The sequence below is a fragment of the Nyctibius grandis genome, chromosome 3 (assembly GCF_013368605.1).
Source record: "Nyctibius grandis isolate bNycGra1 chromosome 3, bNycGra1.pri, whole genome shotgun sequence".
NCBI lineage: Eukaryota > Metazoa > Chordata > Aves > Nyctibiiformes > Nyctibiidae > Nyctibius > Nyctibius grandis.
This window is the reverse complement of record NC_090660.1, coordinates 114,694,942-114,709,377: the sequence shown is the minus strand read 5'-3', so window position 1 is coordinate 114,709,377 and position 14,436 is coordinate 114,694,942. Positions and strand designations below refer to the sequence as shown.

Genomic DNA, 14,436 nt, shown 5'->3' with positions numbered 1-14,436 from the left:
GATGGGGACTCCACCACTGCCCTGGGCAGCCTGTGCCAGCGCTTGACAACCCTTTCCAGGAAGAAATTGTCCCTCATCTCCAATCTAACCCTCCCCTGGGACAACTTGAGGCCGGTTCCTCTCGTCCTGTCACTTGTTCCCTGGGAGAAGAGACCGACCCCCCTCGCTACACCCTCCTTGCAGGCAGTTGTAGGGAGCGAGAAGGTCTCCCCTCAGCCTCCTTTTCTCCAGGCTAAACCCCCCCAGGTCCCTCAGCCGCTCCCATCACACTTGTGCTCCAGACCCTTCCCCAGCCCCGTTGCCCTTCTCTGGACTCGCTCCAGCCCCTCAAGGTCTTGCTTGTCGTGAGGGGCCCAAAACTGCCCCCAGGATTCGAGGTGTGGCCTCACCAGTGCCGAGCACAGGGGGACAATCCCTGCCCTGGTCCTGCTGGCCACACTAGTGCTGGTACAAGCCAGGATGCTGGTGGCCTTCTTGGCCACCTGGGCACACTGCTGGCTCATATTCAGTTGGCTGTCCATCAACACCCCCAGGTCCTTTCCCACCAGGCACTTTCCAGCCACTCTCCCCCAGCCTGTAGCGGTGCGGGGGGCTGTTGTGCCCCAAGGGCAGGACCCGGCACTTGCCCTTGTTGCCCCTCACACAGTGGCCTCGGCCCATCGATCCAGCCTCTGCAGAGCCTCCTGCCCTCCAGCACATCAACACTCCCACCCAACTTGGTCTCATCTGTGAATTTACTGAGGGTGCCCTCGATCCCCTCGTCCAGATCATTGATGAAGATATTGAACAGGACTGGCCCCAGTACCAAGCCCTGGGGGACATCTCTTGGGGTGGTGCGTGCACCCCTCTGCCCGGCTGCGGAGACAAGGGCTCCCGCTGCTGGCCCCGACCCCCCGAGCGGCGAAACCCCCCACCACCACCCGCACCCACCTTCGTAGCAGAGCTGGATGTAGAGCAGGCAGTAGACGCAGTCGACAGCGTGCTGGCGAACGCTGCCCAGCGAGTCCGAGCAGCGCGGGGAGAAGAGGGCGATGAGGACGCCAAGGTTGTAGAAGGGGATGACAGTCTGCAGGGGCGACAAGCACAGGCGACACTAGCCAGGACAGCACGGGGCCACGAGTACAGTGTTTCCCATTGTGTCCAGTTCTGGGCCCCGCACTTCAAGAAAGATGTTGAGGTGTTGGAGTGAGTCCAGAGGAGGGCGACCAAGGTGGGGAAGGGTCTGGAGGGTCTGACCTGCAAGGAACGGCTGAGGGAGCTGGGGGTGTTTAGCCTGGAGAAGAGGAGGCTCAGAGGTGACCTTAGTGCAGTCTGCAACTACCTGAAGGGAGGGTGTAGTGGAGTGGGAGTTGGCCTCTTCTCCCAGGCAACCAGCGCTAGGACAAGAGGACACAGCCTCAAGCTTGGCCAGGGGAGGGTCAGGTTGGACATGAGGAAGCATTTCTTCTCAGCAAGGGTCATTAGCCATTGGAAGGGGCTGCCCAGGGAGGTGGTGGAGTCACCATCTCTGGAGGGGTTTAAGAAAAGCCTGGCCATGGCACTTAGTGCCCTGGTCTAGTTGCCATGGTGGTGTCAGGGCAATGGTTGGACTCGATGAGCCCAGAGGGCTCTGCCAACCTGGTTGATTCTGTGATTGCCCTATGGCCACGAAGCCCACCCTCGCACCCCCGCGGGGAGGGATGCACGCTCGAGTACCGCGTTGACTTACGCTGACGTTCAGCTTGCTCAGGTAGAAGTCCAGCAAGGCGGCGCTGACCTCCACCGCCCGCTGCCGCTCGTGTTCCTTGTGCGACCTGATCCAGGGGCCTAAATGCTACGGGGGAAAAGTGTCAGAAAGGAGAGCAGCAGCTCGGCTGCTCCGCTGCACGCAGCCAAGGCGGCCTCCAGCCCAGCGACCCGTGGTGCACGCAGGGGCTGGGGGAACCAGGCCCTGAACCCCCATGGGCCCCAGAGCAGCCACGCTGCGTGCCCAGCCTCCGCAGGAGGGGGACCAGGGTCACACTGGAGCTCCCACCCCATGGAGAAGGGGGAAACCAGTCTCACTAATTCCCACTCTGGGCCCAAAGCTGCCTCGTGACCTCTGGTTGGCAGGCAGGCACCTCGGCTTCCCCGCTTCTCCCCGAGGAACCCACCAAAGCCACGCCGCACCTACCGCAAACATGTCCTGCAGCCCATGGGGGGTCAAGTTCCTCTGCAGGAGACTCTTCAGCAGGTCCTTAAGGGCACTGATGGTGTCACCATAGAGCATCTAAGGAGGAAAGACTGATCACGGGCTACACCAGCACTGCGCCTCATCCCCTGGCATGCAAGGAGGGAGAGAGATCTCCCTCGGCACCTAGTCTCAGCTTGTAGGACTCTCCCAGATGTTGGGTGGGCAGACACAGCCACCTCCAGCTTAGCAGGAAAACGCAGCAGGGACTGAAACCCAGTCTGCAAAATCCCCCTTCACTGGTGGGACTCAGCAGAGTGGGAACTATGACCTGCACCAGCAGCTAGCCAGAGCCAAGCACGGCAGCAGAGAGGCTTCAGCACAGACCTTCCAGAAGGGAATTTGGTCCTTCATAGAATCCCAGACTGGTTTGGGTGGGAAGGGACCTTAAAGCCTATCCAGTCCCAACCCCCTGCCAGGGGCAGGGACACCTTCCACCAGACCACGTTGCTCCAAGCCCCATCCAACCTGTCCTTGAACCCTGCCAGGGAGGGGGCAGCCACAGCTGCTCTGGCCAACCTGGGCCAGGCTCTCACCACCCTCACACCAAAGAATTGCTTCCTCACATCTCATCTCAATCTCCCCTCTTTCAGTTTAAAACCGTTCCCCCTCGTCCTGTCACTCCATGCCCTTGTCAAAAGCCCCTCTCCCGCTTTCCTGTAGCCCCTTCAGGCACTGGAAGGTGCTAGAAGGTCTCCCCGGAGCCTTCTCTTCTCCAGGCTCAACAGCCCCAGCTCTCCCAGCCTGTCTCCAGAGCAGAGGGGCTCCAGCCCTCGGAGCATCTCCGTGGCCTCCTCTGGACTCGCTCCAACAGCTCCGTGTCCTTCTTCTGTTGGGGCCCCAGAGCTGGACGCAGCACTGCAGGGGGGTCTCCCGAGAGCGGAGCAGAGGGGCAGAATCCCCTCCCTCGCCCTGCTGGCCACGCTGCTGGGGATGCAGCCCAGGACACGGGTGGCTTTCTGGGCTGCCAGCGCACGTTGCCGGCTCATGGTGAGCTTCTCATCACCCATCACCCCCAAGTCCTTCTCCTCAGGGCTGCTCTCAACCCATTCTCCGCCCAGCCTGTGTTTGTGCTTGGGATTGCCCCGACCCACGTGCAGGACCTTGCCCTTGGCCTTGTTGAATCCTTCTCCCACTTGGGGATAAATTCCAGCGAGCCCAGTCTGAGTGAGCCCTTTGAGGATGCTCACAGCTTCCTTCCAGGACTTATTTTGGGATAAAGTCCAAAAAAAAAAACCAAACTACAAAGCTTCATAGGAGGGAAAGGAAGGAGAAAAGGATTATTAACTTCAACTTTTGGGCCAGATGCCTGCAAACAGTAGCAGGGGGGACAGCGAGAGCCCCAGGCTCCCGCTCCGCAGCTCACCCCGACGGAGCCGCAGCAGTGGCAGGCGATACGGCGGAGCCCGGGGCCGCCCCACAGCCACCCAGCAGCTGCAACAACTTCATTAGCAGCGTGTTATTTTCATTCATTAAGCACTCAGCCACAACCGAGAAGCAGCTGCAGCCTTTCAAAAGCTAGTTATGCAAAAGGCCCCTTCCACCCTGCGGGCTCGCCAGGATCATTTCATTTTTTCCCCTCGAGGGAGTTCACGCTCTTATTAGCAGCGTTTGGACTTGCTGATAAGCAATTTTCTCACTCGCTATCAGCGTGCAGAAGGGCCAGGCTCTTTCCTGAGATAAGCGAGCAGGGGAAGCGGTGGTGTGGAGCTGAATGTGGAAGGGGCCTTTCCCACCGCCGCCCCGCTGCCGGGGCGATGCGGGGGTACCCAGGACGGCTCACGGGCAGGCGTGGGAGCAGCCCGGGCACCTCCCTGCCTGCCCCAGCTTTGTGCTGGCACCCCGCACCTCCTTGTGTAAGGCATCGCCTCCGTTCTCCTCCCTCTCCTTGCCCGGCTCCAGCGGTGGCAGAGCAAGGACGGCGGCCAGGCAGGTGTCAATGAGCTCCGTCCTGTCCGGGTCGCTGAGGTGGGGCTCCAGGATGCTGGTCCCAGGCTAAGGAAGCAACACGGATGCATGGAGCACTGTGGATGAATTAAAATCCATCCTTTCACCTGGCTAAGCAGGGAACAAGGGTTTTAACACGCATTCCTGCTGGCTTGGCCCCGTATCGAGCGGCACCAGCTTTAGTTGGAAGGTGACAGAGTGTTCCTGGTATCTGTGTCAGGAGCTGGGATGGGCTGAGTATTTTTAACTGGAGCTCAGAAGTCATCTTTGTGTGACTGCAAGTGCAGCGCCCTTGGCTCTGGTTTGGATGAAGAACATTTAGAATCACGGAGTCATTTTGGTTGGGAAGGACCTTTAAGATCATCGAGTCCAACCATTACCCCAGCACTGCCAAGGCCACCACTAGCCCACGTCCCTCAGCACCACATCTACACGGCTTTTAAATCCCCCCAGGGATGGGGACTCCACCACTGCCCTGGGCAGCCTGTGCCAGCGCTTGACAACCCTTTCCAGGAAGAAATTGTCCCTGATCTCCAATCTAACCCTCCCCTGGCACAACTTGAGGCCGGTTCCTCTCGTCCTGTCGCTTGTTACCGGGGAGAAGAGACCGACCCCCCTCGCTACACCCTCCTTGCAGGCAGTTGTAGGGAGTGAGAAGGTCTCCCCTCAGCCTCCTTTTCTCCAGGCTAAACCCCCCCGGGTCCCTCAGCCGCACCCATCACACTTGTGCTCCAGACCCTTCCCCAGCCCCATTGCCCTTCTCTGGACTCGCTCCAGCACCTCAAGGTCTTTCTTGTCGTGAGGGGCCCAGAACTGCACCCAGGATTCAAGCTGCGGCCAGACCCTCCAGCTCCACTGTGCCTGGCACAGCCCTATCACCGTGCCCACGCAGGGAGAGCACCTCGTCTCTGCCGCCAGACCCACAGGGCAAACCGGGGAGCGGGGTCGGGCTCTGCGGGCGCAGAGGAAGGATACACCAGGTAAGTGCAGGTGATCATCGCCCGCTGCCGAACCGGCGTCCGCATCGCCTCCAGCGGTTCTGCTTTTATGAACTCCTGGAAGGCAGAACAAGGGGACAGTTCCAGTCACACCCACCCCCGTCCCATTCTGAGCGTGGGCCAAGCCTTAGGGCGATCCCTGCCTCGAAGCCCACCCTCCCCACGGCAGCAAGCCAGGAGCCACACTGCATTAGCCCGACACCCCAAACGCTGCACAACAACCTGCAGGTCTGCAGGGCCATGGAGGTCTGCAGGGCCGTGGAGGTCAGCACCCAGCCCCAGCAGAGCCCAGGAGACACGCGGGGACGGGGCTCCACAGGGCAAACTCATACTCACCCTCCCCACAGGGCACCCAGACCACAGCTCCAGAGATGGGAGTAGCTACACCTACGCTTAACGCTCAGCAACGAGGGCTGGGACCCTCCCCCGGTGTCCTCTTGAGCAGCCCCAAGCCAGGCCACCCTCCGGGGCGTCTCTTACCACCATCTGGGCCACAAGCTCAGCTTTGCGGGAGAAGATGAAGTCCCCGCACTTCCCACCGTTGCAGATGGCTTGGCTGATCATGCAGATGCTCCGGATGAGGCACAGCTTCAGGGTCAGGTCCTGCGAGCAGAACCCGGGGCGAGAAGTGAAGACCAGGCTTACGGCACACCCATAACTCCTCATCCCACCCAGCACTGGTGTCCTCATCCCACCCAGCTTGGCCTGTGCTGTAGTAGCGTGTGGGCTCAGCTCTCTGCTCCTTCTCCACGTTACAGGCTCGCTGGTGACTGGGGGGCAGAAGGACACCCTGTCCCCAGTGTCACAGGCCAGCTGGACACCAGGAGCTCCCCGGCAGCACGTGGGATGAGAACAGTCCTCCAAGGTCTCCCTCCTCCACCCTGAGCATCCAGGGCAACCCCAGAAGCCAGCAGGAGTTCTTACTCCTGCACAGCTCGGGGTCTAGGACGGTCGCCACGGGGTCGAGAGGAGGGACCCCAGTTCCCAGCGCTCCCCCAGTCCCAGCCCCTCAGGAGGGCAGGGAGCCGGGGAGGGTTTGAGCGAGCAGGTCCCCAGCGCGGGGGCTGGAGAGGCTCTGCAGAAGCTGTTAGTGCCAGCAGGAGCCCAGAAGGAAAAGGCATTAGTGGAGCCCGGAGGAGGAGGCCTCGGCCTGACACTTCAACGTGACAAATGCCATTTTTCTTGTTCAGCCTTTTAAGAAGAGAAATATAAAAATACAGCCCCTTGTTGCCCCCCAGGACAGTAATCGGGCTTTTAATTGACTGATGATTCCAGGGAAAAGCAGGAAAATCAGTTTAGTGGCTTTTAGCCAAGCGGGGGGTCTCCAGAGTCCCCTGAGCTTCCCCAGCGAAGCGCGGGGGGTCGGAGGGGTTCCAGGGGAGGTGAGCACCGGGGAGGGAACCCCAGCCCTCGCCTCCCAGGGTGGGCACGGCTCATCTTGCCACTGGGGCGAACCCAAACTGGCTCAGCTCCCTCCCGGGGAGGGCTCCATGAGCTCCAGCCACGCAGGAGAGGCACGGCCTCAGCAGAGGTGGAGGGCGAGAGGCTCAGATGTGCCCGCGGGCAGCGAGCTCGGCCACAGGCACCCGCGGGAGGCCAACGCAGCCTGTCACCACGGCGGTGCCCGCCCGAGCCACGCTTTCACCTACAGCTCCTGTCCTGCCACAAAGGCATTTCTCTCTTCCCCTCTGCTGTGAGTTTTGGCACTTTCAGACAACGGTCCCAGCGTGGAGGACCGGGCTGGGGAGCTCCCCAGCAGCTCCCGCAGCTCTCCCAGTCCCCACGGGCAGAGGAGCGCTGCTGTGGGCACGGGGCTGCTCCCGAGGGGAACCCAGAGCGAGAGGCAGACAGAGAGAGCAGGAAAGAGCAGAGAGCGGTTCAGATTTAACGCCTCACACTGTACCTTGGTTTCTACCTTTATTCCCAGAACCTGAACAAGTGAAAAAAACAAAACACATTAGCAACGCACGAGTGAGCACGCAGCGAACGACCTTCTCCCAGGGGCTGCCCGCGGGGCCCAGCGGGACCCATCCAGACCAGCCTGGCTGCTCCAGCTCGCCCGGGTGTGCTCTCCCTCCCCAGGCAGGACTTTTTAACACCTTACCTTAGTGTTAAAGTACTGGAAGATGTTCTTCAGGATGTCTGCTTCGATCCTGGAGAGCACCAGCTCCTTGGGCGCGTACGCAGCGACGTATCCGTAGCACAGGATGAGGGTGCTCTTTATTTTCTCCACTTCGTTGTCACTACGGTCCTGTTAGAGCAGATGAGAAAGTTAATGGAGTTAACTGGGGGATCTGGGCGGGGGAAGCCAGGGCCAGCTCTTCCCAGATCTCACACAGAGGTGGCTTTTGCAGGGTCTGCCCCACCAGCTGAAGGTGCCCCCCTGGAAGCCAGGGCCCCTCCAAGCAGGTCTTGGACCTTCACTTCCCAACCTTTCAGTGCTGGCCATGACCTCCAGGGCCCTGATGGAGCATCAGGCGTCCCAGCGTGAGCTGCACTAACAGCACACCCCTGTCCGAGCCCCGCTTTGCCATCGAGCGTTACCCGTTAGAGCCCTGCAGGGAAGCACGTGAGCCTCAGCCTGGCCAGGTTAACCAGGTCAACTGCTGGTCAACTACCGTGCTGGAAATCAGCATCTGCTGCCCATTAACCAGCGCTGCCAAAAGGCTTCACCTGCACCGACACAGGGAGCAGCTTGTGGCTGAACCCCCTTGTAGCACAGCCCGAGGGGCAGGTGGGGTGAGGGCTCCTGGGCACCTTCCTGTTGTGGGCCAGGGTCCTGTCCCTCAAACATCCCAGTCCCTCGAACATCCCAGTCTTAGAGACTGGGAATTAAAACAGCCACCTGGGTCAGAAAGTTTGGGGAAAGGCTTTTGGTCAATCAATCAATCACTGAGGTTGGAAGAGCCCTCTGGGCTCATCGAGTCCAACCATTGCCCTGACACCACCATGACAACTAGACCAGGGCACTAACTGCCATGTCCAGGCTTTTCTTAAACCCCTCCAGAGATGGGGACTCCACCACCTCCCTGGGCAGCCCCTTCCAATGGCTAATGACCCTTGCTGAGAAGAAATGCTTCCTCATGGCCAACCTGACCCTCCCCTGGCCAAGCTTGAGGCTGTGTCCTCTTGTCCTAGCGCTGGTTGCCTGGGAGAAGAGGCCGACTCCCACTGCGCTACAACCTCCCTTCAGGTAGTTGGAGACTGCACTAAGGTCACCTCTGAGCCTCCTCTTCTCCAGGCTAAACACCCCCAGCTCCCTCAGCCGTTCCTCGCAGGTCAGACCCTCCAGACCCTTCACCACCTTGGTCGCCCTCCTCTGGACTCACTCCAACACCTCAACATCTCTCTTGAAGTGTGTGGGGTTGTTGTGGCCCATGTGTAAGACCTGGCACTTGTTCTTGCTGACCCTCATACCGTTGGCCTCAGCCCATCGATCCAACCTGTCCAGATAAGCGCTCAGGACACGAACCAGCCCCATCTCCTGGGGCGTGAGCGTGGCTGCAGGAGCTGCTCAGGGATCGCTGTCAAACACCCTGCTGGGTGACAGCCAAACCACGCTCCACATCAGGCCGGGGTCCCCCCACCAACGCAGAAGCCGAGTTACAGCTTAGTCGAGCCCACCCAGCAAGCAAGCAGCTCCACTGGGACGTGATGGGAGCTGGGAGCCAAGGCCAAGCAGCCCCCGACGCCAAGAGCAGCTCTCTGGAGAGGCAGAGGGTGGCCCACCCCACGGCAAACGCACCGAGGCAGGAGATCACCGAGCCCTGCTCCAGCACACGCCGCATCTGGAGAAGCCTGCGTGAGCCTTCCGCTGCCGGCCGCGGCGCAGCGGGGGCCCTTCGGCTCTTACCTTGAAGATACTGAACAGCCCCACAGATTTCTTGAAGACATCAGACCGAACAAAATCTTCCAGCTTGGCCAGAGTTTCCTCCAGGTGATTTATTGCACATATCCCAAAGCAGGAAGCGAGTCCCTGGAGGAAGCAGAGGAAACACATTAGCAGAAAGCTATTAATTCACCAGCCCCAGCTGACACTTACAGAGCCTGTTTATTGGTTTAAGTCCTGGCACCTGAGCCGTGCCCAGCTGGGAGCAGCCCTGGCAGCCAGTGCTGCCCTCTCCCAGGGCAGGGACTTGCCTCCGGGGGACACACAGAATCCCAGAATCACTGAGGTTGGAAGAGCCCTCTGGGATCATCGAGTCCAACCATTGCCCTCACACCACCGTGGCAACTAGACCAGGGCACTAAGTGCCATGGCCAGGCTTTTCTTAAACCCCTCCAGAGATGGTGACTCCACCACCTCCCTGGGCAGCCCCTTCCAATGCCTAATGACCCTTGCTGAGAAGAAATGCTTCCTCATGGCCAACCTGACCCTCCCCTGGCCAAGCTTGAGGCTGTGTCCTCTTGTCCTAGCGCTGGTTGCCTGGGAGAAGAGGCCGACTCCCACTGCGCTACACCCTCCCTTCAGGTAGTTGTAGACTGCACTAAGGTCACCTCTGAGCCTCCTCTTCTCCAGGCTAAACACCCCCAGCTCCCTCAGCCGTTCCTCAGAGGTCAGACCCTCCAGACCCTTCACCAGCTTGGTCGCCCTCCTCTGCACTCGCTCCAACACCTCAACATCAGGGCACATTAACGCCGTCCTTGGCTGGGGACAGCTCGCAGGGGAAGGATGGTCACGGCAGACGTCAGCCGCTCCAGCTGGAAGCAAAGTGGGTGTAGCAGGTCCTGCCTCTCTGCTGTACCTCCAGGAGGTTTAGCAAGCTGGGCTGGGACTGCACAAACTGTCTGAGCTGGTGGTGAAGAAAGTGCTGCAAAGCATCCATGAGCAGGTGACTTTTTAGTAGGGCCTGGAGTGACAGGACGAGGGGTGATGGGTTTAAACTAAAGAAGGGAGATTCAGACTAGATCTAAGGAGAAAATTTGTTACGCTGAGACCCTGGCCTAGGTTGCCCAGAGAGGTGGGAGATGCCCCATCCCTGGAAACATTCACGGTCAGGTTGGACGGGGCCCTGAGCAGCCTGGTCTGGTTGGAGATGTCCCTGCCCATGGCAGGGGGTTGGACTGGGTGACCTTCACAGGTCCCTTCCCATGCAAAATACTCTGGGACTCTCTGACTTGGGTGCATGAGCTGGAGGTCACCCAGGGAAGGTGGAGCAGCATCCCCAGCAGGTCTGGGGTGCTCTGGTGGGTGCGAGGCTTGGTGGGGCGCGGCACAGGAAGACAGAGATGTCACCAGACATCTTGGTCTAGCTGTAGACTGCACTAAGGTCACCTCTGAGCCTCCTCTTCTCCAGGCTAAACACCCCCAGCTCCCTCAGCCGTTCCTCGGAGGTCAGACCCTCCAGACCCTTCACCAGCTTGGTCGCCCTCCTCTGGACTCGCTCCAACACCTCAACATCATGGCACAACAACGTCTTCAACGCTGCAGAAGACGGGAACCCAAAGCAGGCGCTGGGCCCGCCCGACCTCACGGCAAGCCAGGACAGGCAGCCAAGCCAGCATGAACCTCCTGTGGCTCCGGTTTAACTCCCCAAACCTGTGGGGTGACACAAGCCCCAGCCCACGGAGGGAGCAGGAGCTACAACCACCCTTCTGACAGCAGGCAGAGGCTGGTGGGGCTGTCACACGGGCAGAGCCAGGCAGGCTGCTGGGGACAGGACAGTGACAACGGCTCTGCCCATGAGGTGGCACCTGGCAGCCACGAGCCTGAGCAGCTCCACACGCACCCAGGGCTGTCACAGCAGCCGATGACCCCAAAACTTGCAGAGACCCTCCAGCACCAAAGGATTTGTGGGTCTGTTCATGAAGTTCAAGGCGGCCAAGGTCAAAGTCCTGCTCCTGGGTCGGGGCAAGCCCCAGCCCCAGCACAGACCGGGGGATGGATGGATGGAGAGCAGCGCTGCAGGGAAGAACCAGGGGACACCGGTGGGTGACAAACGGGACACGAGCCAGCACCGTGCGCTGGCAGCCCAGAAAGCCAGCCCTGCCCTGGGCTGCAGCCCCAGCAGCGGGGGCGAGGGAGGGGATGGCCCAGGTTGCCCAGAGAGGTGGGAGATGCCCCATCCCTGGAGACATTCACGGTCAGGTTGGACGGGGCTCCGAGCAGCCTGGTCTGGGTGGAGATGTCCCTGCTCGTGGCAGGGGGTTGGACTGGGTGACCTTTGAGGGTCCCTTCCCACCCAAACCATTTTATGAGTCCATTTGATGATTTCCCCGAGGAAGCAGCTCTGCCAGCACATTCAGGACTGGCCAACAGTGCCCTGGCCCAGTCTGGGGCCACACGCCACTTGGGACAGTGTCCCAAGGCAACCCCTGCATCTCACCCAGCTTCAGAGCCCTCTTGCAGGTGGGTTCTCTTCACTTTCCTGGGCTCATTCACCCAGATGCTGTGACCTACCCTATGAGCCATTCTCCAGGAGGTACAAGCCCAGGCCAGGCTGGTGGGACCAGAAAAGAGAGGTCAGCGTGGCAGGACTGCTCTCCTGGTCCCTCAGGATACCCCTTGGGATCATAGAACGGTTTGGGTTGGAAGGCACCTTAAAGATCATCTTTGGACGTTTGGCAGAACTCCTCCTCACCTCCCTTTCGGCTTCCTCGTGGTATCTGGCTGTTTCCAGGAGCTCCTGGAGCTGCTTTTGCACGAGGTCCTTGCTGGCGCACGCCCCGAGCGTCGTCCCGATGCATTTATACAGAAAGTTCTGGAAGAGCAAGAGGATCGTCACCACCCCGTGAAGCCCAGATTTTTCCAGTGATGCCTCCACGACCCCCGATGACCAGCCAAGGTGGGCTCAGCTCCAACGGCTCCCACATCCCTGCAGAGACACCAAGGCCCCCAGCAGCCACCCGCACGTGGGACACCTTCCCTCCTGACCCACCGCAGCAGGACCTCCCCTGTCCTCTGCCCTCGCCAGCCTGGAGGTCACAGCTCACAGCCCACCCCTGCAGTCAGAAAGGGCTGGTTTGGTTCCCACCTGCACACCAGTGAGGGGCCTGGTTCCCCTCACCACTCAGAGAATCCCAGACTGGTTTGGGTGGGAAGGGACCTTAAAGCCCATCCAGTCCCAACCCCCCGCCACGGGCAGGGACACCTTCCACCAGACCAGGTTGCTCCCAGCCCCATCCAACCTGCCCTTGAACCCTGCCAGGGAGGGGGCAGCCACAGCTTCTCTGGGCAACCTGGGCCAGGCTCTCACCACCCTCACACCAAAGAATTGCTTCCTCACATCTCATCTCAATCTCCCCTCTTGCAGTTTAAAACCGTTCCCCCTCGTCCTGTCACTATCTGGCCCTGCTAGTCCTTCTTCCCACCTAACACCCTTTCCCAGCGCCCAGCTGTCGGTAGAACGACGCTTTAGAAAGCACCAAGGGCTGGATCAGCCCCTGGATCAGCTGGATCAGGTCCCCCCAGCTCCCCCACCCCATCACCTTCTCCAGCGGGAAGCCGTTGTAGCTGTTGAGCTGCCGGCACATCTCCGTGACGAAATGGCAAATCCACGCGTTGTCAGAGACCGCCGCCAGCGTGTCCTGGAGGAACTGGGGGAGGCAGAGCCGTGAGCCACAGAATCCCAGAATCAATGAGGTTGGCAGAGCCCTCTGGGCTCATCGAGTCCAACCATTGCCCTCACACCACCATGGCAACTAGACCAGGGCACTAAGTGCCATGGCCAGGCTTTTCTTAAACCCCTCCAGAGATGGGGACTCCACCACCTCCCTGGGCAGCCCCTTCCAATGCCTAATGACCCTTGCTGAGAAGAAATGCTTCCTCATGTCCAACCTGACCCTCCCCTGGCCAAGCTTGAGGCTGTGTCCTCTTGTCCTAGCGCTGGTTGCCTGGGAGAAGAGGCCGACTCCCAGTTGGGCATCCTAACAGCCCTTCTCCCGGCCAAGCGAGGAGCCTCCACCAGAGGGGCGAGAGCCACGTGGTAGATCAAACACAGGGGGCTTGTGTCGGGCGTACCCGGAGCCCTGGGCACACCGAGCCAGCGTGCGCCCCTTGGATCACCGGGGGGGGTTCTTGGCCCTTCGGAGGGCAAGGTGCCCACCCCAGAGCAGATCCTGCCCTTGTGCAGATCCTGCCCCTGCCCCACCACAGATCCTGCCCCTTCCCCTGGGCAGATCCTGCCCTTACCCACCCCAGCGCAGATCCTGCCCCTTCCCCTGGGCAGATCCTGCCCTTACCCACCCCAGCGCAGATCCTGCCCCTGCCCCAGCGCAGATCCTGCCCCTGCCCCAGTGCAGATCCTGCCCCTGCCCCACCACAGATCCTGCCCATTCCTGCACAGATCCTGCCCCTACCCTTGCCCCACTGCAGATCCTGCCCCTGCCCCACTGCAGATCCTGCCCCTACCCCTGCCCCAGCGCAGATCCTGCCCCTGCCCCTGCCCCAGCGCAGATCCTGCCCCTGCCCCAGTGCAGATCCTACCCCTGTGCAGATCCTGCCCCTGCCCCAGCGCAAATCCTGCCCCTGCCCCTTCCCCTGCCCACCCCAGTGCAGATCCTGCCCCTGCTCCACTGCAGATCCTGCCCCTGCCCCTGCCCCAGCGCAGATCCTGCCCCAGCGCAGATCCTGCCCCTGCCCCACTGCAGATCCTACCCCTGTGCAGATCCTGCCCCTGCCCCAGCGCAGATCCTGCCCCTGCCCCGCCGCAGATCCTGCCCCTGCCCCTGCCCACCCCAGTGCAGATCCTGCCCCTGCCCACCCCAGTGCAGATCCTGCCCCTGTTCCTGCACAGATCCTGCCCCTGCCCCACCACAGATCCTGCCCGTTCCTGCACAGATCCTGCCCCTGCCTCAGCGCAGATCCTGCCCCTGCCCTGCTGCAGATCCTGCCCCTGCCCACCCCAGTGCAGATCCTGCCCCAGCACAGATCCTGCCCCACCGCAGATCCTGCCCCTGCCCCACAGCAGATCCTGCCCCTGCCCCACCGCAGATCCTGCCCCTGCCCACCCCAGTGCAGATCCTGCCCCTGTCCCAGCGCAGGGGGCAGGGGCAAGCCTGAAAGCTCATTTTAACCTTCCCTGCAGGACCCGCATGCTGCCCTCGGCGCCAACCTGCATCTCCGCCGCGACAAGACCCGGCAGCGTGACACCGAGTGACCATCGTCACGAGGAGCCAACGAGGAGCTGGCTGCTGCTCACCCTCCCACCGCCCTGTCACCTCCCCGGCACAGGGACCCCTTACCAGCAGCAGCTCCTCTTCCCACTCCTTCTGGGACAGGGACTTCTCTGTGTTCTCTAGGAGAAAGCACATGTTATACGCTGGTTTCTCGTCCTCACTGCA

The 14,436-nt window shown here is 61.0% G+C and overlaps 1 protein-coding gene across 3 annotated transcripts in view; it reads right to left on the bottom strand.

The window, feature by feature from the left end:
* Positions 1-14,436, bottom strand: part of MROH1 (maestro heat like repeat family member 1) — a 65,746-nt gene that overhangs the window by 27,424 nt on the left and 23,886 nt on the right. For 2 of the 3 annotated variants that reach the window (XM_068395730.1, XM_068395732.1), the window contains 12 exons: positions 14,338-14,390; positions 12,583-12,690; positions 11,736-11,855; positions 9,008-9,130; positions 7,259-7,405; positions 7,058-7,084; positions 5,635-5,757; positions 5,132-5,211; positions 4,058-4,193; positions 2,153-2,248; positions 1,709-1,813; positions 931-1,066 (listed from right to left, as the gene is read on the bottom strand). In XM_068395730.1, the coding sequence (XP_068251831.1) occupies positions 931-1,066; positions 1,709-1,813; positions 2,153-2,248; positions 4,058-4,193; positions 5,132-5,211; positions 5,635-5,757; positions 7,058-7,084; positions 7,259-7,405; positions 9,008-9,130; positions 11,736-11,855; positions 12,583-12,690; positions 14,338-14,390 (1,254 nt within the window). The remainder of the gene's footprint in view (positions 1-930; positions 1,067-1,708; positions 1,814-2,152; positions 2,249-4,057; positions 4,194-5,131; positions 5,212-5,634; positions 5,758-7,057; positions 7,085-7,258; positions 7,406-9,007; positions 9,131-11,735; positions 11,856-12,582; positions 12,691-14,337; positions 14,391-14,436) is intronic. The other variant, XM_068395731.1, reaches the window with a different exon arrangement.